This window comes from Mytilus trossulus, chromosome 1, assembly GCF_036588685.1.
Source record: "Mytilus trossulus isolate FHL-02 chromosome 1, PNRI_Mtr1.1.1.hap1, whole genome shotgun sequence".
In the NCBI taxonomy this organism is placed as follows: Eukaryota; Metazoa; Mollusca; class Bivalvia; order Mytilida; family Mytilidae; genus Mytilus; species Mytilus trossulus.
Window position 1 is genome coordinate 35903302 of NC_086373.1, and position 27872 is coordinate 35931173.

Here is a 27872-nt window from a genome sequence, read left to right on the forward strand (position 1 = left end):
GTGGACATAGCAGTACCCCTAGCACCATCTGGACATTACCGGGAACATGACATTCAACAATCCTGTTATGCAGTACTACAAACCATAACTGAACCACGTGGTTACCAAAGAATGTCCGAGATTTATATGGAAAGGATCGGATCCGTATGATCCTATAAACATGGACGTCATGCTAAAGATTATTGACGATGAGAAGTTCGGTATACCAGCAACTGATTGATGGTAAGTTTGTTACAAGAAAAGTTGAATTTCTGAAAACTAGATAGTAAGGGCAATTCTAAAATTGGATCATATTTTTTAAAGCATGAAATAACTATTCTAATTTTTGGAGCAGGCATGTGACATTGCTTAATACAAAATAAGCGCTGATAATGATAGGTCCAAATTATAAAAGTTTTTTCAATATGTAACAGTTGAAAGAATGCATATGGTAATTGTATAAGATGAAGAAATACAAAATAAAGATTTTTTGATTTTTTTTAAAGTATTCATATTTTTGGGTAAAAAATAACTGTTGGGCTTTGCATTTTCCCAAGACTGATAATTTTTAAAAGTTATATGAAATTCAGTCATTTTGCAGATATCAGACAGTTTGTTATGTCGTGCTGGGATTTGTAAAAAAATATTTCTATAAGTGTGTTGCTTTATATTAGTTGAAGCAAATACATTTGAAATGAGATTTTTCAAACAACCAATCCATCACTATCTAATAGAATAGGAAAACTTTAATTTGATATTTTATAGAACTGCTTTTATGGTTCAGGTCCTGAATTAAAGGGACATAAAGTATTTGAGATAAAGACATGTATTAATTAAGAAGGTTTTTAATTTTATTAACATTTAATAATGATAGTTCAATTTAATGTAAAAATGTGTGACAAAATCATAATGTAATGTCAATACATGCTGTCCATCTAGGGACCTTATTGAAACAATACTTATTCGTATTCTGATAGGTTTTCTTATAGTAACATGACATTGGAGACTGTGTGTTGTGTTTTTTTCTAATTTTGTTTTGGTGTTTTTCCAGCAGCAATAAACAAATAATAGCTGTGGTTACCCTAGCAAAAAACTCCCTGTATATAGTAACGAGCACGTTACGACATGGCTTTCCTTAGTTGGTAGAGATTAAATTTTTTTATTACTTGTTCAAGTGTGGTAACACTGACTTCTATTTAGTATGAGATGGACGATGCAAGAGTTTTTTGTTTTCCTTTTATGAAATGACTAGATGCAAGTCGACAATAATTATCCTTAAAACTTGAACATTGACTAGTCTTTGATTGCTACGTACCAACATTATACCGATATGTTTATTCATGTATGTATTCTTGTCTCTTGTAGGAAGTTGTCTGTCTCAATCAATGAAGTGCTTATGAAGGATACTGGACTTTGGTTTAATTATGTAGCATGCAATATTTTAGAGACCATGCTATCACGCATGAAATCCACATTAATTTCAGCATAACCTTTTTTTTAAAAACTTATTGATATGTCTAATATATTTTTTTTAAATAAAAGTGTACTTATCATATTATAAACATTATAAAATGGGATGACGTCGATATGAAATAGAATAAAAAGTACATTTAAAGTCTAGAAATTTGAGATTTCTGAAATGTTTTATCTCAGTTAGAATCGGCCTGGTGGCTATTCTTTCTCCGACAGAAGATAGCCGTGAAAACTTCTATTACTTCTCCCAGACTAAGAACGGATGCCCCAATGAATAGTCCAAGGGATCCACCAATGTCTGCAAGCATCTGTGATCTCTGATAAAAAATTAAAACAAAACATTAAAGAAAACCACTCGGTTTGATCTTGTCATATATCATTACCATTTTGCTAAATGCTTAAGGAGAAAATAGAAAAAAAGAAGATTATCGCTACACGAGGTATATTCGAAAGGTAATCCCGTCTTCATCGATCGTGAAAAAATATAAGGAAAATCTTATTTGAAATCGCATTCTTATATAACCATTATAATGGAATTTCTAACAGCTGGGTATATGCATAAAACCTAATAATCTGTCTCTTGTGTGGGTACATTTGTCATTTTATATTTTCTTTTCATCATTTCGCTATTTTTTTATTTTTTTGGTGTCCACATAAACAAACGATCGGTACGTGCTTGCAACACTCGGGCAGCAACAAAACCCTGAAAATCCACTGCATACAAATTGTAGGCTTTTTCATAGAAGCACTTTGTGTCTCCGTGTGGACACAAAAAAAAAAATTAAAAAATAGCCAAATGATAAAAAGAATATATGAAAGGACAAATGTCCCCACACAAGAGACATATTATTCGGTCTATTTATGCATATGACTGAAATCTATGCATAAACAAGTGGAAATTTACGACAAAGGGAGCATGTTCTCTACCCCCTATTCACGATTCCATCCCTACTTCTATTTTCCTTACTCCTAGTCGAAAATCTGTATATCTTTTTCTCCAGCATATCTTTATTTTTACTTTCCCCGATTCAAGTCCCCTCCAACATTCTCCAACCCAAATGTCACCCCTCTTCATATTATATGGTGTGTAAAAACTGATAAAAATATAATTACTTGATACAGAGGCTCCTCTTCAACTATTTCTCGAGCGGAATCTTGAAGATATATCACAACTTTCATGAAGTTGTCACTGAAAAAATAAATCCTTGCAAATAATGTGATGATATATGTATTAAACCTCTCAAATAAAGACGTGTGAATAGTTATCAAAGGTACCAGGATTATAATTTGATACGCCAGACGCGCGTTTCGTCTACATAAGACTCATCAGTGACGCTCAGATCAAAACAGTTAAAAAGCCAAACAAATACAAAGTTGAAGAGCATTGAGGACCCAAAAATTCCAAAAAGTTGTGCCAAATAAGAGAAATTCAGAATATTTAATTCGGAGCAGGGCATTTCTTTCTTAAGCATCTAGGGACGAGACACTAAATTTGATGTAATTATTCAAATTTTAAGAATAATTTTAAGTTATATATCTAATCAATACCCTTAATGACATCCCTTAAGTTTAAACATGTATTTTTGTAATAATTTTTAAAAAAAAGTACGAATTTAAATTTCCGATATGGCGTCTAATCATGATTCATGAGAACGATTGATATATTATAATTATTTATCGTAAATTTGTGACATGCATGTCTGTAAACATAAGATATGTTATGAAAAACTTGAATATAATTGTAATACTTTTACCTCAATATTTAAAAAAATATTCACTGTGAACGACCAATGCACATATCTTCTGGTTCTACATACCTGATATCAAATGTTTAAAATGCCGGTCAGAAATAATTTGAATAAATGATATTGATTCGTAATGTTTTACTTACCTTGCTTCCCTGAAGGAGTCTGAATACAAAGTGGCCAATTCACAACTGAATGTTGAGCTGTTGTATATCTGTTCACATACTTTGTCCATATATAAACCCTTTAAATGAGAAATAGTATATTTTTTTTAGAAAATTTGTAATGATAAACATTAGAACAAAATTACCGGATTCCTCTTATACAATTATTTGACTGAAATGTAAGTTATTATTTTACATTAGAATTTAGGGACATAGATATTCAAAAAGATGTGGTATTATTGCCAATGATACAGCTTCCATCAAAGACCGTTTGTAAAACGTAAAGTATGAAAGGTCAAAGTTTGTCTTTCAATACGGAGCCTTGACTCGCAACGAACAGCAAGATATAAAGGGTTCCAAAATGTTTAATATACACGAAGTCTTGTGTTGATGAACATCTTGAGTGCCATATTATGTAATGTCTGTATTATTAAGTGATGCGACTTCTCTAATGGTATACATGCATACTTCATGTTGAATTAAGGTAATATTAGAACATCTTCAATGTGACACGTTACGATTTTATCATTCTATTGAAATATGCTAATTGCATGGTTAGGGGACGACCATTTGATATTCTGGGGGGGGGGGGGGGGGGGGGGGCAGGAGGATTTGTTTTTGATCGGTTATTTATTTTTGTAACCTGAGAGGACGGATTATTCATTTTCTGCACTCAAGATTTTTCATTTTCATTAAGGAAAGGGACTGATTATTCATTTTCACAACAATATTAATGATATTTGAAAACATATTTTTTTAGATATTTGTTAGTTACATGTATGAATAATACATGCATAGTCAAGTCATAATGTACCATTTAATCAGAAAAGATCATTATCCCCTGCAGAAATTTTAAGATTCAAGATTTCCTTCATAACCATGATAACCTCAGACACATACTTGCATGTGTAGAAGAGAACAATATAATATACAAACATTTTAAGATAATACATAGTGATACAGGACGAACGAAACATAAATACATAGTAATAATATTATAAAAGACAATTGTATAATTAGATTTTATTTATGTATTTTATAATTTTCTTCACATAATAAATAATGAATCATTTATGTTCCCAAACAATATACATGTATGTCATAGGCAAAAATTTTTGGAAGGGTTTTGGAACCGCTGAAGGCACAAGAAGCTATAGACATGCTGAGTTATTTATTTTCAATACATTGCAAGTCAGGTTATTTATTTTCAAACTACCACAGAACAAACCATTTATTTTTGTGATTATCAAGGCTGAGTTATTTATTTTCAAAATCCTCCTGCCCCCCCCCCCCCCCCAGAATATCAAATGGTCGTCCCCTTATCTTAGATTGCTCTAAATAAAGACGGCCTTAATTGGAATCAGGGGACGACACGAACAATGTTTGTCACGTTGAGTTATAAATGAGTATGATACTCTGCACGTTAAAGGTTATATCACCCTAACAATTCTTGAATTTATAATGGTATCGAACGCAAAACAATAATATCGAAAATATCCACGTCAGTCTCGTGCCACTTTGTAATCTCCCTTTGAAGACAAATGAGAAAAGGACAATGGTATTTTTTCGTAGTCAAAAGTAAACAGAACAATCGCACAGCCAATCATCAGACATTTACAGACATCTTTCAACGTTTTATGCAAGGGTTCAGATATTAAGACAAGTTTCGCATGCGTAGAACATGCTTACAATCATAATGGCGTTTGTGAAATTTCAATTTCTTTTCAATAAAGTCTTTAGTTTTTTATCGTTCTTTCTTTGATATATTGGATAATAAAGGCCTATGATTGCAGAATATCAAACATAAAGGGTTATGATGGCAGAATATAAAACATAAAGGCCTATGTTGGCAAAATATAAAACATAAAGGCCTATGTTGCCCCCCCCCCCCCTTATGTTGGCAAAATGTAAAACATAAAGACCTATTACAGTAGAATATAAAACATAAAGGCCTATTATAGTAGAATATAAAACATAAAGGCCTATTATAGTAGAATATAAAACATAAAGGCCTTTGATAAGTAACCTACCACATTTGGTCCTGTGTGCCATTGGTGCCGAGTTAGTTTCAACGAATATGTGTTTTCTCTTGAATACAAAGATAGTTTAAAAAATACATAATAAAGATTACAAACCAATGTTTAAATATTTATCATTACACATTTTAAAAAATTTACATCGGAAAAACACTACTAAAGCTTTTCAGTAATGCTCGCACAAATTACTAGTTAGATGCAACAAATATTCCCGTTACACTTTTGACCGACGGAATAGTTGAAAAAATGAATTCATATTTAGTCAAAGAGTGATGAGTCGTTTCGTTTGAGCACGTTTCGGAATTGCCGTATGACTACTTTCAATGTAAGATACTACCAATTGCAAATAGAAAACTGCTTTAAAACACGAAAACGCGTGCATTCTTGTTTTTTGTCTTGAAAATCGTAGTTATCTGTTATTTATGGACTTTGAACTTGCTTTCACAAATATTGAGTATTCTAAGATTGGTGTCTTTTGTCTTTTTGTGCTTGGTGTCAATTGTATGAATGAAGTCCTTTTACAAACTGATTCAACAGTGTGTTTTTATGTTACACCACTAACAGATCAGGTTGCTGTGGGTTTTTTATTTGAATTGTTTTCATGTCATAACTATTTGTAGCTTACTATGTAAGCCTGTACGGTACCATATAAGATGAATATGATGAAGTTCTTACAGTGTGAGTTTATTTTAAAAACACCAGACCAGTTATCTTAATCACTATATATGTGATAAATCGGTTAAATAAAACACCAGCAATATCCTGAATTGGTCAATCAATGTTTTCTCTGTAGACGGTCCGAGTTGTCTCCAAAGACGGTCAGAGATGTCATGTTGCTAGGGTTTATTTTCGATTAAATCGTTACACTTTATGGGCCATTTGAAAGGTGACGATACCATATGGTTTTGCTCGTTGATGAAGCTCATAGAGTAACCTAGTTTTTAGTGGGATTCATGCTCCTCAGTCGTTAATGTTCTATGTTGTGTCTTGTGTACTAGTATTTGTCTGTTGTCTTTTTCTTTCAGTGTTAGCCATGGCGGTGTCAGTTTGAGTTTCAGTGTCCCTCTGGTATATTTCGTCCCTCTTTTAAACAGTTACCTAAAACTGCCTTAATCGGCTTCGTTTGGACTCTATAGGATTAACCGATTTTGAAATAAGATGTGTAATTATTGCCTAGATAGTCGTCTTATACCACATCTTCTTATTTGATATTGTAACCAAAGTGATAGGTTTTCCGTTTGTTTTTTCTTTAGCTAGAGAATACAAAGATTTTTTATTTAAATATACAGTTTTTAAGTACTTGGACAAACCCATCAATTTCCTATAAGATACTAAACACTCGCACCAATGTCTATGCGACAAACCCATCACATACCTGCAAGATAATGGACAATCGCACCCACTTCTTCTTTCAGGCGACAAATATAAGTCGCGAGCTCTTAAATAACATGGTGACGGTTCTGTAACAAAAAATGTGCGCTCATATATAACATAATAAAGCGCAATTATTCTCAAAGACTGTGCAGGGTGCAACAAATAAAACTACAGGAACTTTTTCTTTGTTGCAAAATACAAGTATTTAAAGAATTTTTCTGCATTCCTAAACATTTTAAATTATTAAACAAATTAGTGATTGTCTTCATTTGTATTTTAAGTTCGATCAGGTATTAACTGATTCCGAGTGCATGGTCCCCTTTTTTTCTTTCTCAAGTTTCAAAATTAACTTTAAATCTGTTGTATTTGCATTGTTTGTACGATAGAAAAGGTGATTTGTCATTTCCTATTGTTAATAATCCGTTTTAGATGGTGACTTCCCTCAAAGCAACATTTTATGGTGTTTTTTATATCTCAACTTGTTCGATATGCTCGTTTATATAACAAAGAATTCGATTTTAACGAAAGTAATCTCGGTATAATATAACTGATTTATTATTACACCATTATTTTCACTTTCACAAACTTGACAAAACTATTACTAAATCTTATCGTTGGTACATGGACATCATTCGTAAATACAAATTTACATACAAACATCGTATACATTAAGGTATAGCTCATCCCTCTTTTGTGATAAAATTCTATACAAAGCACAGAAGTGTCATTTACCGCAACAGCTAATCAAACTTTTAAACAGTAATATCACCTGGGGATTCAGTGGCGGATCCAGCACTTTTCAAAAAGGGCGGGGGTCTGACTGACTTAGGAGGGGGGATATTGTTACGAAAGTGTAGTAAAGTCATAAGAGAATGCATTTTTGGGAAAAAAATATTCCCTCGTAGATAGTCTTGATAAATTACTTTTTAAATTGTTATTTGGATGGAGAGTTGTCTCATTGGCACTCACACCACATCTTCCTATATCTATTGAATACATTTATCCTAAAACTAGTTGTTTGCATGATACGGGTAGTGTTCTTCTCGTAAATAATATGATGACATGATACTTCATCCCTTAAGTTAGGGATTGTGGTTCATTTACTTCGATGAAGAAATATTCTTTCGATTAGTTTAATTGAGGCCTGGAGCTAGCATGTCAGTATCTAAAAACTAAAAAACTCGAAGTCATTGTCATTTTTCTTCGTATCTATTATTACCTAGTCTAACATCGGACTAACACGTCTGTTTAACTGAGTTGTATTTTGCCTATTGATGTTTGCGTGTTGGTTTTTTCCACATTGGCCTGAGGTATTGAGAAGGTTGAGATCTCAGAATGTTTTTTACCTGACGCATTTTTGGGAAACCTCTAGCATTTGTTAATTTTGGGTAAATTCTATAATTTTGCCACATTTGTATGTTTTTGGGTTAAGTGTGGTTTCCTATTTGCTGCGTTTTTCGACATGAACATTTTATTGTAGATAAATGTAAGATTTGAACAAGTACTCTTATATTTTACCATATTTTTGTAAAGCTCGCCCTCTCTTAAAGTTTTTTTTTTGTGTGCGCAAGTATGGACGATAGTTTCATGCATACATTCCACAAACTAAAATATGAGATACCCTTGACAGCAGGCATGTAAACAACTATAAGAATAAGAGACAAGACAAGCTTATTGAAAATTATCATTAATATCTATACGAATCTATATATATTTTACCTCCTATTATCTTGTTGTAGCAGTTTGATCCTGTAATATTTCCAACTTGCCATAGAAGAGAATCCAGACCAGGGTCAATACAGCTACACTCTTCGTATAAAAGGTCCTCCCAACATAACTGTAAACAAGCCTATATCAAGGGAAATACAAATGCCAAGAATTACGTTGTAGTTACTTCGCTATTATATTGTACATTGCAATTATGTCGTTTTAATTAGATAAACAGAGAGCTGTGATTTGAGTCTATGAGATAGAAAACAAACAACACAAAATAAAAGTCAAACGAAATAGTTTGGTCTTCAGCAAACACATGTATCTATACCCTATGTGAAGTCTCGCTCAGAGTCGGAGTTGTCTGTTAAAAATTCGTGAAAGTGAAATTAATTCTGTACCCTTTTATAGCCGATATAACAACAAAAAATAAATTTCAAGTCCATAACACACATGTGTATTTTCCGATAGTAGTAGATATATATGTACCTTTGATGTGTATTATCCGATACTAGTAGATATATATGTACCTTTGATGTGTATTATCCGATACTAGAAGTTATATATATATGTACCTTTGGTGTGTATTATCCGATACTAGTAGATATACATGTACCTTTGGTGTGTATTATCCGATACTATCCGATACTAGTAGATATACATGTACCTTTGGTGTGTATTATCCGATACTAGTAGATATATATATGTACCTTTGATGTGTATCATCCGATAGTAATAATTTATATACCTTTGATGTGTATTTTCCGATATTAGTAGATATATATGTACCTTTGATGTGTATTATCCGATACTAGTAGATATATATATGTACCTTTGATGTGTATTATCCGATAGAAGTAGATATATATGTACCTTTGATGTGTATTTTCCGATAGTAGTAGATATATATGTACCTTTGATGTGTATTATCCGATACTAGTCGATATATATATATGTACCTTTGGTGTGTATTATCCGATACTAGTAGATATATATATGTACCTTTGATGTGTATTATCCGATACTAGTAGATAATATATGTACCTTTGGTGTGTATTATCCGATACTAGTAGATAATATATGTTCCTTTGATGTGTATTATCCGATACTAGTAGATAATATATGTACCTTTGATGTGTATTATTCGATACTAGTAGATAATATATGTACCTTTGATGTGTATTATCCGATACTAGTAGATATATATGTACCTTTGATGTGTATATTCGTCCATATATTTGTTTTTCGTTTTGACAATCACCATAATCACCACCAAGTCTTTTTATTAGTCTCTGATAAAATAAGAGCAGAATGAAGTGTGGTAAAATCCAATAAAATGAGGGCCAAAAAAAAATCATATGTAGTATGTATATTAAATAACGAGTTCAAATATTACAACTACATATAGATTGAATTTATATTCCTATAGCGGCTACGTAGCTTCTATTAATATCTAAGTAACAAAAAGTCTATAGCTACACGTCCAATGCTCTTCAATGGTCAAAATATATGTTGCACTACGTAGCCGCTACGATATTAAACGCAACCATAGTTAAACTTCAAACAACCACATAAAACCAGGGTTGCGTTCAATATTGTAGCGGCTACGTAGTGCTACGTAGATTTTGACTTTTGAACGTGTAACTATAGACTAGTTGTTACGTAATTATTGATAGGCTTTTAGCAGCTACATGTACGTAGCCGCTACGTAGCTGCTGCTACGTTATTGAACTCAACCCAGTTTGAAACGAAGTCAGAGAACATTTGTGAGACAAACTCACATTAAAGCGTATTTATAGCAAACCAATGTTAACAATAGTAAGTAGACCTCACGAAGACATTTGTTTTCAAAAAGAAACTTCATCGAATTAATGTAGCTTTACAATTTAAAAGTTATATATATACCGAATTTATGGCTATGTATCCAACATCCCCACCTGAAACCGTGACACCTTCTTCAAAAGGAAATGGAAAGGTGTTCTTGTCGTGAAATGTAAATCGCATACCATACTCTATATTCCTCTGTTGATGTGTTTCAAGGTTAAGTTCCAGTGTTATTCCTTGATAAAAAAAAAAGTTATCATTACTTTAAATTGAATTTAAAAAGTAAATAATGATATTCTATTCAAATATTTTTTCTCAATATACAATGCATCTATTTTTTTTACGGTGAAGTATAAATAGGTGGATATATAAGAAAAGGAAATTACAAATATTTTACAAAAAGTCAAGCAATATATAAAAAACAAGAATGTGACCTCAGTACACGAATGCCCCACTCGCACTATCATTTTCCATGTTCAGTGGACTGTGAAATTGGGGTAAAAACTCTAATTTGACATTAAAATTAGAAAGATCATATCATAGGGAACATGTGTACTAAGTTTGAAGTCGATTGGACCAACTTCATTGACCAAAAACTTTAACATGAAGCGGGACAGACAGACGGACGAACGAACGGACGGACGAACAGACGGACGAACGGACGCACAGACCAGAAAACATAATGCCCCTCTACTTTCGTAGGTAGGTGGGGCATAAAAATAACACTGACATATCACGACATAGTTAAACGGTGATGTTGTTTAAAAAGCTTGCAAATTTAGATACAATGTCCATACGACATATAAAATATACTTCAAATAAATGAATCGACCTCATTTAATCCGTATTCCTGCAACATTCAATTAACCCCTTAGCTTCAGAAACGTTATGTATGTATTCAGCTATTAAAAATGAAAGGAGTATGAACCATTTGGTTGACTGGTTCGATCCACAAAAAAATAATTTCTTATGCAGGTAAAAATAACTATAAACAACGGTTTATAAACATACTTTTTATGTTTAACTTACCTTTTAATGAAGCCATGTTCAATTACGCTTATTAACAATCAGGTTTTATGGTAATTGAAATTATGATAACAATACTGACAATACTCTTCAGTTTAAGTTATGTAGACGAACTACTCTTGATCACCATGTCAGAGAGGAACTGAGCTTAGCTTACTAGTAAGGAGGACTATACGTAGGCAAGTTGTAAAACATTTCCTGTGCTAACCGCCTTCATGGCGGAGAGAAACTGAGCTTGTCTTACTAGTGACGAGGACTATATACGTGAAGCAAGTTGCGAAATATGTGTTATGCTAAACGCCTGCACCGTCACCACGGCTGTGAAGACCATTGCTCTTGGCTAAATAGTCAGGAGGATTAAATGTGAATCAAGTTCCATACTAACCTCCTTGAAGACCACTAAGCTTGGTTAAATAGTCAGGAGGATTAAATGTGAATCAAGTTCCATACTTACCGCCTTGAAGACCACTAAGCTTGGTTAAAAAGTCAGGATGATTAAATGTGAATCAAGTTCCATACTTACCGCCTGGAAGACCACTAAGCTTGGTTAAATAGTCAGGAGGATTAAATGTGAATCAAGTTCCATACTTACCGCCTGGAAGACCACTAAGCTTGGTTAAATAGTCAGGAGGATTAAATGTGAATCAAGTTCCATACTTACCGCCTGGAAGACCACTTAGCTTGGTTAAATAGTAAGGAGGATTAAATGTGAATCAAGTTCCATACTTACCGCCTTGAAGACCACTAAGCTTGGTTAAATAGTCAGGAGGATTAAATGTGAATCAAGTTCCATACTTACCGCCTTGAAGACCACTATGCTTGGTTAAATAGTCTGGAGGATTAAATGTGAATCAAGTTCCATACTTACCGCCTTGAAGACCACTAAGCTTGGTTAAATAGTCAGGAGGATTAAGTGTAAAACAAGTTCCATACTTCGATGACACATAAGAAGATGGCCTACAATAATGATGTACAATCTAGTTGAATTATAGATCAGACTTCAACTTAATTATGGTCACTGGAGCACGCGAGTTCCGAAGATCTTAATCAGATTGAAATAATGTACATTCAACCATAAAAAAAAACCAACAACAACAAACTTCACCACACTATCATATTACAGGCATCCCGGTAAATTTATTTTTGGGAAGAGTTTTTCTTTAGAACAAATTTGTTAATAGTCGTGATCTTTAAGGAATGGCATTAGTTTTATTGGGTCTTATTGTTCTTTAAAGTGGACTTACCTACGATTTTTATGGTTAAAGCAAAGAAAAACAAGTTTTGTGTGAAACTTTTACAAGAATAAAATTTTGATAATAATAAGTAATTAGAGTAGTATCAGCTGTTTCATTCAATTGTGTATAAATACCGCCAAAAACTTTTGCACGGATTATAACTTGCATATACGATCTCATTTGGATCCTTGTTGCGAGACACAATGACTGCCCTGTCTAAAATACTACGTTTTTGTCATTTATAATGTATGTGTTTGCTAAATAAAGATTCGTTGTTAGTCAAACTTATAAAAATAAAGTATGGGTATAGTTTGAAGAATATAGTGTCAATGTATATACCAGGTAAAAAAATCAAATACGCCAGACGTGTGTTTCGTCCACATATGAGTAACCAGTGACGCTCAGATGAAAAAAGTTTGAAAGTCATGAAGTCATCATATATATTAAGTCATCATATACATGTGGTAGAGCTATATTTTTATGTTTTATGTTAATTAAGTTTTATGTTATTAGAATATATACTGGATATATTCTATTTACATTTATTATAATTTGTAGTCTGCTAGTTTATTCAGGTAGAACATTTCCTATTGTTTATATCTTTTCTATTGGTCACTATGATTTAGGCGGGAATCTTTTGTTTAACTATTCTTTGTTCTGGTCACTTGGCTAAAATATTTATATGAAGTGGTAGCCATTTTCTTCAGCTCTATTGGAAGTTGTTATTTCTTTAATTTGGTCTTGAAATAGTCTAGGACTTTCATATTCTTTTATAAGGTTATACTATTGCAACAGAATGTAAACTGATTCAAATCAATCAGTTGGTGAAAAGACCTTTGCACTACATGTGAGGTATGTTTATATGTATACAGTTTGTATTGTTCATGTTACTTTTATGTTGCTTTGCTTAAATGTATTGTCTGCTTTGTATAACTGTTGCAAAACGGAATGTCTTGTTTGCACTTACAATTGCGTGTTATTATTATGTTAAACTAACTATTTTTGGTATGATACTACAAAACGTAGCTATGTATTAGCTGTGAACTTAGTCTGTCGTTGCATATTTCACAATGCACTAAATACAGAGAAATATAGAATGTACTTATTTAATACAGAATTCGGAATGGTGTAATATCGTTTTGTGTAGCTTGTAATAATATTATTTTAAAGAGCAAAGGAAATCTACAGTTTTCTTCTATGCATATAGATATATTGATTTTATAGTAATTGATAATTACTACTTATTGAATTGTATAAGAAATATATTGTTATTATTTCAGGGTCATTTTTGTTAGAATATTACCATCAATTCTGATGAAATAAAGAACCTAAACCTATCAACGTGTTTGTGTTATTTAAATACATGGGAAGCACGACTACATTTTGGCGCCCAACGTAGATTTCATCAGTGTTATTAAAGATCAACGATTTCCATTACCTGTGGAGGGAACTCCGTTATTACATAATAGACATTAGTGTATCGATACGTCACAAGAAGTGGTACGTCACTGGTCGACATACGTATATTGAACTTTGTGTTTACTTCCGGAAGTCAGTCAAGAAATAGGACGTCAACAACACGGATTTTCAGTGAAAATATATTGCAGTTTTATGGTAACTATAATCAATGTCATTGTTCACTGTTGTGTTTGTTTGATGTTTTGTCTATACATGTGTGTTCATATAATATATGTCATATAGATTTGAACTTTGAATTTTTTAAAAGCGAACTTTAAAAAAAAAAAACTTTGATTTTTTTTTTCATTTGTAAACTTAGAAACATTTAGATACTTAGCATCAGAAAACAAAATTGAAATTTTACGATTTGGTTTAACTGATTTAGTTATTACATACAGTGATTGTACAGTAGTTGTAATAGTATATAGACATTTATATATGATGTGTTTGTACATGTTGTAATTGTACTTTGATTATTTTTTTTGTAATTGAGACTTGACACCCCTACATTTATTTTCCCAACCCCCCAGGGTGAGGTCAAGGTCAACCGGAACCGGAAGTTGTATACACAAAGCTTGTTTACATTAGCAACCACTTATTACACTAAGCTATACTGATTTAGATAGACTTTTGCACAGCTGAAACTTACTTTGTACATACACACATACACTTAGGGTGTACATTTAAAATATTTTGAAAATATTTTTACACACTTTACATATCAAGTTGGACTTAGACTTGATAGAGTCATACATCAATACACACATGATTGATTGATTGTAGCTATTGCAGTTACAGTTACTTGTTTACTTGTGCAGATTTACTTACATACACATACACATAGCATTCCTAGTACCCCATAGTTGATACTTTTACTTTATTTGTGTTATATGTGATATAGTGTATTACTATATTTGTATTGTCATTGTGTATTGATAGATTGTGTTTGTATTTGTGTGTTGTCACTGTGCATTTATATTGACTTTTGTGTTTTGATACTTAGTGTACATTGTGTTTATGTTGAATATTTGTATGATGATTTATTGTTGTGTGTCATATTGATATAATTCAAATTTTGAATTTACATATAAATAGGACATAAATTAGTTAAATCTTAAACTTTAATAGGTACATATTAAAAGTTTAGATAGAGCAGTAGTGAGACTGAATACCTTGTAACACTTTGTCACTTTAACATTATTAACTATCCTTATCCCTCAAGCATGACACTATTACCCACATTAGCACTTATCTGTTAGTTAATTCTTTCAGGACTTAGTGAGTTATTTTTTTTCAGATTTTGTGTAGATTACTAGTGTGTTTAGTTGAGTTTAGTCTTGATTGGTTTTTGAGGTGATTTATATTGGATTTGTCTGTTGCCATACTCTAGTCTTATATTTGTATACTGACTTTACTATACTTATAGATAGTTGATATTTGTATATATAAGTACTTTCTTTTGAGTTGAGTGTAAACGTAGAAGCTTTACAACTCAAATCCAAGTTTAGATATTGCATTTTGATTGTATTCATTGTGTATATATTACCTTATCTGTTCATATTGACTAGATTGCATTCATTAATCTTGATTCATTTTCAGTTGCATTGATTTATATTTATATATACATATTCATAATACTAATTACTTTAGTTTGAATTTCAGATAGTAGACATACATCATACTTATTGTACTTAGTACATATTTCTTTACATAAATTTATTAATAAAATTTATTTTTACAGGACATATTTCATATGTAGTTATTTGATTGATTTTTTTTTCTTTCTTCTTCATTTAGTTTATTATAGTTAATAACCTATCTTACTTTTCAGATTATTTACAAACTATTGTTTGTCATCTATTTACTATTTTTCATTGGCTATAGTTAGATAGTCTTTAAGTACTTGACATTTTTGTCATATAGTTATAACTTTATTTCACACTATTACTAGTTATACTTGGATTTATACTACACAAGCATGTCGAAAGAAAAAACAATATCGGAAGAGGATTTTGCACTCTTGCAATTACTCAAGAAGGAAGTAAAAGAGAAACCAAAAGGAGATGATGTTCAAGGATTGAAAGAGTGGATGAAAGAATACTTAGCCACTAGTGGAGAAATAGTTACACCGAAAGAGGAATCACAAGATAAGGACACATCTAAAACCAAGACAACTGTCACATATACTAAGATGAGAGATCCACCCAAAGTAACAAATTTTTCAGGATCCAACAGCAAGGGTGAAGCCACTTATGCCTTTTGGAGATATGAAGTTTGTGGACTCATGGAAGATAAAGTACACGACTCGGATAACATCAGCTATGCTGTACGCAAGTCACTCAAAGGAGAAGCAGGAACTATTGTTATGCACCTTGGTCCTAAAGCTAGTCTACCAGAAATCATACACAAGTTGGACAGCATTTATGGAGATGTAGAAAAGAAAGAAGACCTTCTTGCTCAATTTTACAGAGCCAGACAGGGTGATGATGAATGTGTAACTAAATGGAGTTGCAGATTAGAGGACATTATTGGGAAAGCAATTGAGAAAGGAATGGTACAACACAAGGATGCCAACACTATGCTACATTCCATGCTATGGTCAGGACTTAAAACAGAACTTAAAGATATATCTGGACATAAGTACGATACGATCAAAGATTTTGATGAACTTAGAATAGCACTGAGACATATTGAGAGAGATCATGAGGAAAGGAAAACATCAAAGAAACCACAAACAGCAAAAGCTGCAGCAATATCAGAACCTATCAACAATACATCTGAATTTGAAGAAGTTAAAGGACTTATTCAACAACTCACCACAAGGTTTGATAGAATGGAGACCGATTATAGAGGACGAGGCAGAGGCTATATTAACTACAGAGGTCAGAATAACAACAGATATACCGATAACAGACAAGGAAGATGGCAAGACCGATCTAAACCACAAGCTTCATCAGCCAACCAGGATGAACGAAGATGTTTTAGATGTGGAAAACCAGGTCACTTGAAGTTAGGATGTATTGAGAAACTGGATAAAGATGGTAAGCCTTTAAACTTCAAGAAGTCTATGGAGCAGGACCATCGATAGACTTATGTACATCAGGAACAGCATCAGGTCCTTATAGTTTACCACCAGGATTGTATGGAAAGCCAACAGAAACTGAAGTTGTACTTTATGGAAAAACAGTGAAGACTTTACTTGATACAGGATCAACAGTATCTACTATCAGTCATACATATTACCACAGCAACCTAACAGATATACCTTTACTACACATGAACGAGCTACTTGATATTGAATGTGCTGATGGAAAACAACTACCATATGAAGGGTATCTGGAAACTGAAATTATTCTCCCACATCAGACCAACACTTATCCATGCTTGCTGTTAGTGATACCGGATAGTAACTATAACACTCAGATACCATTGCTTCTTGGAACTAACACTCTTCAACCAGTCATGGAGTCATTGAAAGATCAACATGGGACAAGATTTCTACAGTCATGCAACTTAACAACACCATGGTACTTGACTTTTAGATCCATTACACTTAGAGAAAAGGAACTTAGCCGCAATGACAACGCATTAGCTATAGTCAGAAATGCTGTGAACAAACCTGTTACCATCAAACCAAATTCAACCATAAAGATAGAAGGATACACTGATAAAGAGATACCATACAGTACAACTGCAGCAATGTTACATTCATCTGAACTTCAACCGAATTGGAAAGATTTAGATATAGAACCTATACTTTTGGATTATAGATACAAGAACAACGGAAAGATATACGTTCAGATTGCAAATGTTACCACAAGGACTATTACCATCCAACCAAAAGCTGTCTTATGTGCAATACAACCAGTCAACATTGAACAACAACCATCAGATACTTCATCAACGTCATCAATACTTGAACAAGTGGAAATTACTGAAAGTGACTTAACCAAAGATCAACTAGAAAGAGGGATAGAATTCATCAAATCATTTGAAGATATATTTGCCAAGAATGATGAAGATATTGGAAACACAGAAGTGAAACACCATATTGATTTGATTGATACAAGACCATTCAAACAAAGATATCGAACTATGTACGATGAAGTTAAGTCGCATCTTCGACAATTATTGTCAAATGGTACCATCAGACCATCACACAGTCCATATGCATCTAACGTGGTACTAGTACGTAAGAAGAATGGGAAACTGAGACTGTGTGTTGATTATCGTCAATTAAACAACCTGACAATAAAGGACAGCTACGCCTTACCAAGAATAGAAGATCTGCTCGATTCGCTAGCTGGAAGTACGTTTTTTACCTGCGTAGATATGAAAAGTGGATACCATCAGGTAGAGATCCTTGAAGAGCACAAAGAAAGGACTGCATTTACGGTAGGTCCACTAGGATTTTTCGAATACAACCGGATGCCATTTGGATTGACCAATTCACCTGCCACGTATCAGAGGATGATGGAAGAATGCTTATCTGACTTACATCTCAAGATCTGCTGTATCTTCATCGATGATGTCATCATCTTTGGTAAGACCTTCGAAGAACAACTGGAAAATCTTCGCCTTGTTTTCGACAGGATACGCCAACACAACATGAAGTTAGCACCAGATAAATGTTCCTTCTTCAAGAGGAAAGTCAAATACGTCGGTCATGTTGTCTCAGCAGATGGTGTTGAGATCGATCCAGCAAAGACAGAGAAGGTAGTGAGTTGGCCTAAACCTACTAACCCGGAAGATGTCAGGAGATTTCTTGGATTTGTTGGCTATTACCGACGATTCATCAAACAGTTTAGCCAAATCAGCAAACCACTTACCGATTTGATGCCAAATCCAACTGTAAAGAAATCATCAAAGAAACACCAACAGAAACCATAGCAATGGGGAGAAGAACAGGAGTCAGCATTCAAGAGGTTAAAGGAGTTGCTTATATCAGCACCTATACTAGGATACGCCAACAGTGAATTACCCTATGAACTTCACACAGACGCCTCCGGTACAGCACTAGGAGCAGTTTTATACCAGGAACAACAGGGAATTAAGAGGGTAATCAGCTATGCCAGTAGAGGTCTTACAAAGTCGGAAAAGAGATACCCACCGCATAAACTGGAGTTTCTAGCACTGAAGTGGGCAGTTAGCGACAAGTTTAAAGATTATCTCTATGGAAGCAACTTCACGGTACTTACAGATAACAACCCCATGACCTATGTGCTTACAACAGCAAAGCTTGATGCCACTGGACACAGATGGTTGGCTGCTTTAGCCGCATTCAACTTTAACATCGTTTACCGTCCAGGAAAGAAGAATGGTGATGCAGATGGACTTAGTCGTCTACCACAACCAACTGACAATGATTCAACCAACAGAGAGACTATCTCCATAGAATCTGTAAAGACCATCTGTAATTCTATTCTTCCAGGAGCATACATTGACAGTCTTGCTGTTAACCCAGCTGTAATACCATCACAGGAAGAAGATATACCAGATACTGAGACAGTTGATTGGGCAGCTGCACAAGCCATGGATCCTACCATCAAGTCTCTTGTGAAGTACGTCATCGAAGGAAAGAAACCGACAACTGTAGATATTGGACCAACACCACTACTGCGACAGTTCCAATACCTCAAGATGAAAGATGGTGTACTTTACAGAGAAGTTACTATTGGAGAAGACAGGAAGTCACAGTTAGTTCTGCCATCAGCAAACATCAGCGTTGTATTAGAGGCACTTCACAACGACATGGGACATCCCGGAAAGGATAGGACTCTATCACTGATTCGTGACAGATTTTACTGGCCTGGGATGGACAAAGATGTGGAGGATTGGATACAACAATGTGGTAGATGCATAAAGAGAAAAACACCAGCCCGTCAGAGAGCACCTTTGGTCAGCATTGAAACTCAGTTTCCACTTCAACTTGTCTGTTTGGATTTTCTCACACTGGAGCAGTCAAAAGGAGGTCACCAGAACATACTGGTTATTACCGACCATTTTACCAGATATGCTCAAGCAATAACAACCAGAAATCAAACAGCAAAGACCACAGCACAGGCACTCTTTGATAACTTTATTCTACATTACGGAATACCACAGAGGATCCATTCTGATCAGGGAGCTAATTTCGGAAGTAAAGTTATCAAGGAGCTATGCAATCTGACTGGAATGAAGAAGTCAAGGACTACACCCTATCATCCCATGGGGAACGGGATGTGCGAGAGATTTAACCGTACTCTTCTTGGTATGCTTGGAACCTTGGAATCTCATCAAAAAGCCAACTGGAAGCTCTACGTTTCACCTTTGGTACATGCGTACAACTGTACCCGTCATGAGTCCACTGGAGTAGCACCCTACTTTCTTATGTTTGGAAGAAACCCAAGACTACCCATCGACTTAGCGTTTGGCCTACATAAAGATACCAAGTTACCAACAACTCGGTATGTAAAGGATCTACGAGACAGATTATCACATGCATACCAACTTGCAGCTGAAGCATCAAAGATTGCACAAGCCAATCAGAAGGAGGGTTACGATCTACGTGTAAGAGGAGCAGCAGTACAGAAGGGAGATCGTGTACTTGTAAAGATTGTGGCTTTTGACGGCAAGCACAAACTTGCGGATACATGGGAAGATACTCCATATGTAGTCACTGACCAGCCGAATTTAGATATTCCTGTTTTCACAGTTGCAAAGAGAACGGAGAAGGACGATCAAGGAATCTCCACAGGAATTTATTGCTACCTGTAGGGTATATCAGAGAAGAAGCAACAACTATTATACCACAACCAGTTCCAAGACCTAGGACAAGATTACAGAGGACAATAGCTGAACACCGGACTACTTCAAGTGAATCCAGTGATGAGTCATCTGATGAATCAGTGGATGATTTTGATGTAGACTATGTGCTGGAGAGGACAGTTGACGGTGAACCTACATTCACTGATGAACCAGCTGTAGATGTAACAGAACCAGCACATGATGCCTTCATTCCATTAGGGGACGCCCAGCCTGAGGGGAACCAAGGGCCAGAAATGGAGACAGATTCAGGAAGCGCTTCAGATATTGTTGAGGATGTTATTCAACAGGAGGACACACCTGTAGAACAGGAAGAGCAACCTCAGGAACAGGAAATGTCACCGGTACCTGTCAGACGATCAGGGAGAGAACGTAAACCACCAGCATGGATTTCTTCTGGTCTGTACGACATCCAAGCTATTGGGACTACCTCTGTTGGTCATACTAGTACGATGGAATATTCGAAGCCAACAGCTGAGTGGCAAGAGAAGGCTGAATATATAACATCTTTAGCTAGAACACCATTATTCTCAGGATTACAGCGAGAAGCAGCCTTAGCCATTCTAGATATAGTGAACCACCATTAGTTTGAGGAATGACGGGACGTCATTTTATAGCTGGGGGGAATGTGTGGTAGAGCTATATTTTTATGTTTTATGTTAATTAAGTTTTATGTTATTAGAATATATACTGGATATATTCTATTTACATTTATTATAATTTGTAGTCTGCTAGTTTATTCAGGTAGAACATTTCCTATTGTTTATATCTTTTCTATTGGTCACTATGATTTAGGCGGGAATCTTTTGTTTAACTATTCTTTGTTCTGGTCACTTGGCTAAAATATTTATATGAAGTGGTAGCCATTTTCTTCAGCTCTATTGGAAGTTGTTATTTCTTTAATTTGGTCTTGAAATAGTCTAGGACTTTCATATTCTTTTATAAGGTTATACTATTGCAACAGAATGTAAACTGATTCAAATCAATCAGTTGGTGAAAAGACCTTTGCACTACATGTGAGGTATGTTTATATGTATACAGTTTGTATTGTTCATGTTACTTTTATGTTGCTTTGCTTAAATGTATTGTCTGCTTTGTATAACTGTTGCAAAACGGAATGTCTTGTTTGCACTTACAATTGCGTGTTATTATTATGTTAAACTAACTATTTTTGGTATGATACTACAAAACGTAGCTATGTATTAGCTGTGAACTTAGTCTGTCGTTGCATATTTCACAATGCACTAAATACAGAGAAATATAGAATGTACTTATTTAATACAGAATTCGGAATGGTGTAATATCGTTTTGTGTAGCTTGTAATAATATTATTTTAAAGAGCAAAGGAAATCTACAGTTTTCTTCTATGCATATAGATATATTGATTTTATAGTAATTGATAATTACTACTTATTGAATTGTATAAGAAATATATTGTTATTATTTCAGGGTCATTTTTGTTAGAATATTACCATCAATTCTGATGAAATAAAGAACCTAAACCTATCAACGTGTTTGTGTTATTTAAATACATGGGAAGCACGACTACATACATGAAGTCATCATATACATGCAGTCATCATATACATGTAGTCATCATATACATGAAGTCATCATATACATGCAGTCATCATATACATGCAGTCATCATATACATGAAGTCATCATATACATGAAGTAATCGTATACATGAAGTTATCGTATACATGTAGGAATCGTATATATGTAGTAATCATATACATGAAGTAATCATATACTTAGTACATGTAGGAATCGTATACATGTAGTAATCATATACATGTAGTAATCATATACTTAGTACATGTAGGAATCGTATACATGTAGTAATCATATACATGAAGTAATCATATACTTAGTACATGTAGGAATCGTATACATGTAGTAATCATATACTTAGTACATGTAGGAATCGTATACATGTAGTAATCATATACATGTAGTAATTATATACATGAAGTCATCATATACATGTAGTTATCATATACACGAAGTCATCATATACATGTAGTAATCATATACATTAAGTTATCATATACATGTAGTAATCATATACATCAAGTAATTGTAGACATGAAGTTATCATATACACGAAGTCATCATATACATGATGTCATCATATACATGAAGTAATCATATACTAAAGTACATGTAGTAATCATATACATGTAGTAATCATATACATGTAGTAATCATATACATGTAGTCATCATATACATGCAGTCATCATATACATGCAGTCATCATATACATGCAGTCATCATATACATGTAGTCATCATATACATGAAGTCATCATATACATGAAGTCATCATATACATGCAGTCATCATATACATGCAGTCATCATATACATGAAGTCATCATATACATGAAGTAATCGTATACATGAAGTTATCGTATACATGTAGGAATCGTATATATGTAGTAATCATATACATGAAGTAATCATATACTTAGTACATGTAGGAATCGTATACATGTAGTAATCATATACATTTAGTAATCATATACTTAGTACATGTAGGAATCGTATACATGTAGTAATCATATACATGAAGTAATCATATACTTAGTACATGTAGGAATCGTATACATGTAGTAATCATATACTTAGTACATGTAGGAATCGTATACATGTAGTAATCATATACATGTAGTAATTATATACATGAAGTCATCATATACATGTAGTTATCATATACACGAAGTCATCATATACATGTAGTAATCATATACATTAAGTTATCATATACATGTAGTAATCATATACATCAAGTAATTGTAGACATGAAGTTATCATATACACGAAGTCATCATATACATGATGTCATCATATACATGAAGTAATCATATACTAAAGTACATGTAGTAATCATATACATGTAGTAATCATATACATGTAGTAATCATATACATGTAGTAATCATATACATGTAGTAATTATATACATCAGAGACATATATACACAGAGATTGGCAACTGTAACAGTGGTCAACGAAATCTAATCCACGACACGCATCTCACGAGACTTTAACGAGATCGCCATATTGATTCTAACACGACAAGTACACCACCACGCTTCGAATTTTATTACACATCAAGCATTTCAAAACAGCATAATGTAAGTATATATTTCAATGTCTACTATGAATTACCTTGTTTTATTCAGTTTGTAGTAGTTATTATTTAAAATATTGAGACGATTAACGTTTTATTGCAGTATTTAATAATGGTAAAAACTGGGCCGAGATGCACGTTATGAAAATTTTTAGCACGGTCGTAATTTTCATCAAAACATTTTCATTTGAAGAGGAATAAAACAAATTGTGTGATGAATTACTTTCCCCAGACATATTGAATTTGCATGTAGAGGTTGTTTTTATCATATTTTCACCCACTTTGATGCAATTTACAATTAAAAATCAGTATTATAGCTGACGGCCATGTTAATTTTCTTTAATACCAAGACAGACCCCTGTCCATGGCTACAGTTTAAAACTTTTCCATCTTCAGAGAATAATTGTTCCTAGCTCATTATTTTTTTTCCTATGACATACTGAATTTGCATATGGAGGTTGTTTTTATCATATTTTCACCCACTTTGATGCAATTTACAATTAAAAATCAGTATTATAGCTGACGGCCATGGTGTTTTGTTTCAATATCAAGACAGACCCCTGTCCGTATACACTTGATACTGTAAATTCAGAAATTATTGCGTGCATTTATTATTGATTTTCTCATTTTAAACTGAAATGCGATTTTAATTTTTACAACTTCTGTTAAGAATCCTGTTAAATTCATTCAAAATTTTTCAAAAAGTGAGTTTTAAACTCTTTCGCATTTTTCGCAATAATAAAAACCTTGCATTAATTTCTGAATTTACAGTAGACTTTTCCATCTTCAGAGAATTATTGTACCCAGCACATGCATTACTTTCCTATCATGTGTATATATGTCTCTGTATACATCAAGTAATTGTAGACATGAAGTTATCATATACATGGAGTTATCATATACACGAAGTCATCATATACATGTAGTAATCATATACATGTAGTTATCATATACATGTAGTAATTATATACATGAAGTCATCATATACATGTTGTTATCATATACATGTAGTAATTGTAGACATGAAGTTATCATATACACGAAGTCATCATATACATGTAGTAATCATATACATGTAGTAATCATATACATGTAGTTATTATATACATGAAGTAATCATAAACATGTAGTTATCATATACATGTAGTAATCCTATACATGTGAGTAATTATATACTTACGTTTCACAAGAACCATTGACTTGAGCATATTTACAGTTCACCAACATATTTTCAACAAGGTGAGTCTACAATATAAAGTATCCATGAGTAAGATATTTTTTAGAATGATTATTTGTGTCTCTCAATCATAAAAAAACAACATCGTACATAAAATACTTGACTAATCATGGGTCACTCTATTGGAATAAATGTATCTATATATCTTATTTATTTGAGTACATTTTTAACATACATGTATTTTTTTAAATTCTCTTTTCTGGTGTAGATATATAGCTCCATCACGAATTCATTGAATCAATATTCGAAGTTTGCTCAAATTCCATGAAACAATTTTATGTCTCACATGACACATTTTATTGTTCGTACCCCAACATGAAATAACGTTACGTCATTAGTTAAATTTCCATTGTTTAGAACGTTTTAAACCAATCACAATGCTTTGGTGTACGCTTTTGATTGAAAATATTACCCAGAATGCATTAGATTCTGAAACGGCCTATTTAGGTCTCGCATGACATTCGTCTATTTACTCGCTGCTTACAGACAACGTATAATTTTGCAAGAACTGATAAATTAATATTTAATCGAAACGAGCCTTGTGTGATTTAAATTGATGACACAAACGGATTCTGACATATTAATAATAATTTCATGAATTTGTAATTCAGATTGAGATTATTAATGGACTGCCCTGCGTGTACAAGTGATATGTATATATGCATATAGGTATTCACGAATCATTATAGTGATAATCACTGATTAATGAAGCCACTTCAACATGAATAGCCCGAAATTGTGTCATGTACGGCCATCTTCGCTAGCCAAGGGTTACGCTCCTAATGTATCATAACCTTTTGTTACCATGGATGTGTCACGGCAACAGTAGATTATTATCGACATATAACTATTAAAATTAAAACATAAGATCCATTGGTAAAACAAAACTGTTATTCCCAAATGGATAAAACGAAGAGAAGAAAACACATTTGCAATATCAAACAGAGCCCAAATTAACTCAAATTATTTATCATGTTTTTATTATCAAACTATCATGTTGCATCGGATGAAATTTGAAAAAAATAGGCAGAACAGCAGTTTTTAGTAAAATAAAGGCAGGACCGAATAGAGTGGAAATGAAAAAGCAGGACAGAGGTAACAGATAAAAAGCAGGGTTTTTTTTCACGGACTGTAGTCATTTTTTACACAGATGTTACGAACACACAGTCATATACCGTGCATGTAATTTTCAATGTTGTGTTGTGTGTGTTGTTGTTTCATTTCGTCGTTTTCGTCGTTTTTTCATGACAGGTCAGTTTGTTTTCAACTTATTAGTTTGAATATTAATCATCTTTCGCCTCTCTTTAAGAAAATAATATATTTTAACAATTCATTTCTATTCCAAACTTACATAGGAGTAGTCGTATTCAGCATATCCATTGTTACAGACAGTAACCGATGGAAACTCGGAGTGGCCGTCTAATTTATATGTAGTTTGTGTTGGAAAAGACGAATACAGAACAAATATCTTGACCAGCTGATACACAACGAGGCCTAAACAGGCAAGGAATGCTAATATCCACACTAATCTTGTATAGATGGACTTTGAAGACACAATATTTGATATTCCATGCACAGTAGATCTAGATGCTATATCAGTTAATACGTGTTTTAAGATTTGATCGGAGTCGCTGCTCTTGTGTGTCGTTACGTCATTCCTGGTAATATCAGAAGGCCATACTATTGATGGTGTCCTAGACAAGAAAATATCTTCATTACTTTTCTTCGCCAATTGGTCCATACCTTTATAAAAAAAGAAATTTATATTAAAAGGTGTAACCTAGTCAATAGAGAGGAGGGAATCGGATTGTTACCATTGGCTAGCGAAGTCGAGGATGTAAAATTAAAAAAAAAAAAAAAGGTCTATAATTTTGGTGAGTGTGCTGTTGAAATTCTTCCTTTGATCCCAATGTTCTGTAAACCAGATTGGTGCGGTGTCTCAGTTTAAGTCTGACACGGTTACTATGAAAAAGCTGTATGTGGTATTGAAAATCTTATTAAAAATTACCAGAAGTTGGTGTGCTATCTGAATCTGTCTTTCTTCTCAGTTTATTGACGAAACCCAAGATACTATATTAGGGAGCTATCATTTGATTATTTAAGGGAGGGGAGGGTGGTGATAAAATAAAAAAGCAGGAGACAATTTATGTAAAAATGTCAGGGCAAACTAATTTTTAAAACATATATTACAGTATAAGTCTTCCATTAAAGTTCAAGGTTGGCATTGTTGAAGGATATTAATCACGGAATTGTGCATATATTTAATACTCTCCGATGTCCAAGCTTTTTGTTTATTGATGAAAATATAACGGTTTTTTTTTAAATCTGAGAAGCCAAAAGCAAATGCCAGCAAAAATGGAACTAAATTATAGAAGTGTACATGGCAAACAAATCGTCACGAAGGATTTGGTGAAAATTAACAATATTTTTAAAATCAACAAGTTAAAAATTGGAGTCAAACAGTAAAATTTTTAAACAATTAAATAAATCCTAGTTGCAAATAAATATTTGAAATTTTCTTCAATAAATACCTTGTGTCATCTTCGTTCATTTGTTCATCTGTTCATCATCATCAGAAATTAAATTAAGATCAATGAATCACATGTTAAAAGCGGTATCAACAAGGGTATCATTAAGCATTGTTTACTAACCGTTGCAGTTTTAATTACA

At 33.3% G+C, this 27872-nt stretch overlaps 1 protein-coding gene across 1 annotated transcript; it reads right to left on the reverse strand.

The window, feature by feature from the left end:
* Nucleotides 1-803: 803 nt before the first annotated feature.
* On the reverse strand, nucleotides 804-27872 carry LOC134722968 (degenerin deg-1-like). The gene is made up of 12 exons (XM_063586605.1): nucleotides 27734-27872; nucleotides 26554-26945; nucleotides 25146-25210; nucleotides 12200-12288; nucleotides 10387-10541; nucleotides 9693-9773; nucleotides 8491-8620; nucleotides 6773-6857; nucleotides 5392-5449; nucleotides 3344-3441; nucleotides 2566-2641; nucleotides 804-1769 (listed from the first exon to the last, which is right to left on the reverse strand). The coding sequence occupies exons 1-12, from the start codon at nucleotides 27741-27743 to the stop codon at nucleotides 1629-1631; spliced, it is 1380 nt and encodes a 459-aa protein (XP_063442675.1). The 5' UTR covers nucleotides 27744-27872; the 3' UTR covers nucleotides 804-1628.

Excerpts from the sequence above, each read along its gene's own strand:
- LOC134722968 (XM_063586605.1), bottom strand. Across the intron at positions 25,211-26,553 it reads CTGAATACGACTACTCCTAT|ACTCACCTTGTTGAAAATAT; the intron begins GTAAGTTTGGAA and ends TTTATATTGTAG. Across the intron at positions 2,642-3,343 it reads GACTCCTTCAGGGAAGCAAG|TGACAACTTCATGAAAGTTG; the intron begins GTAAGTAAAACA and ends TTATTTTTTCAG.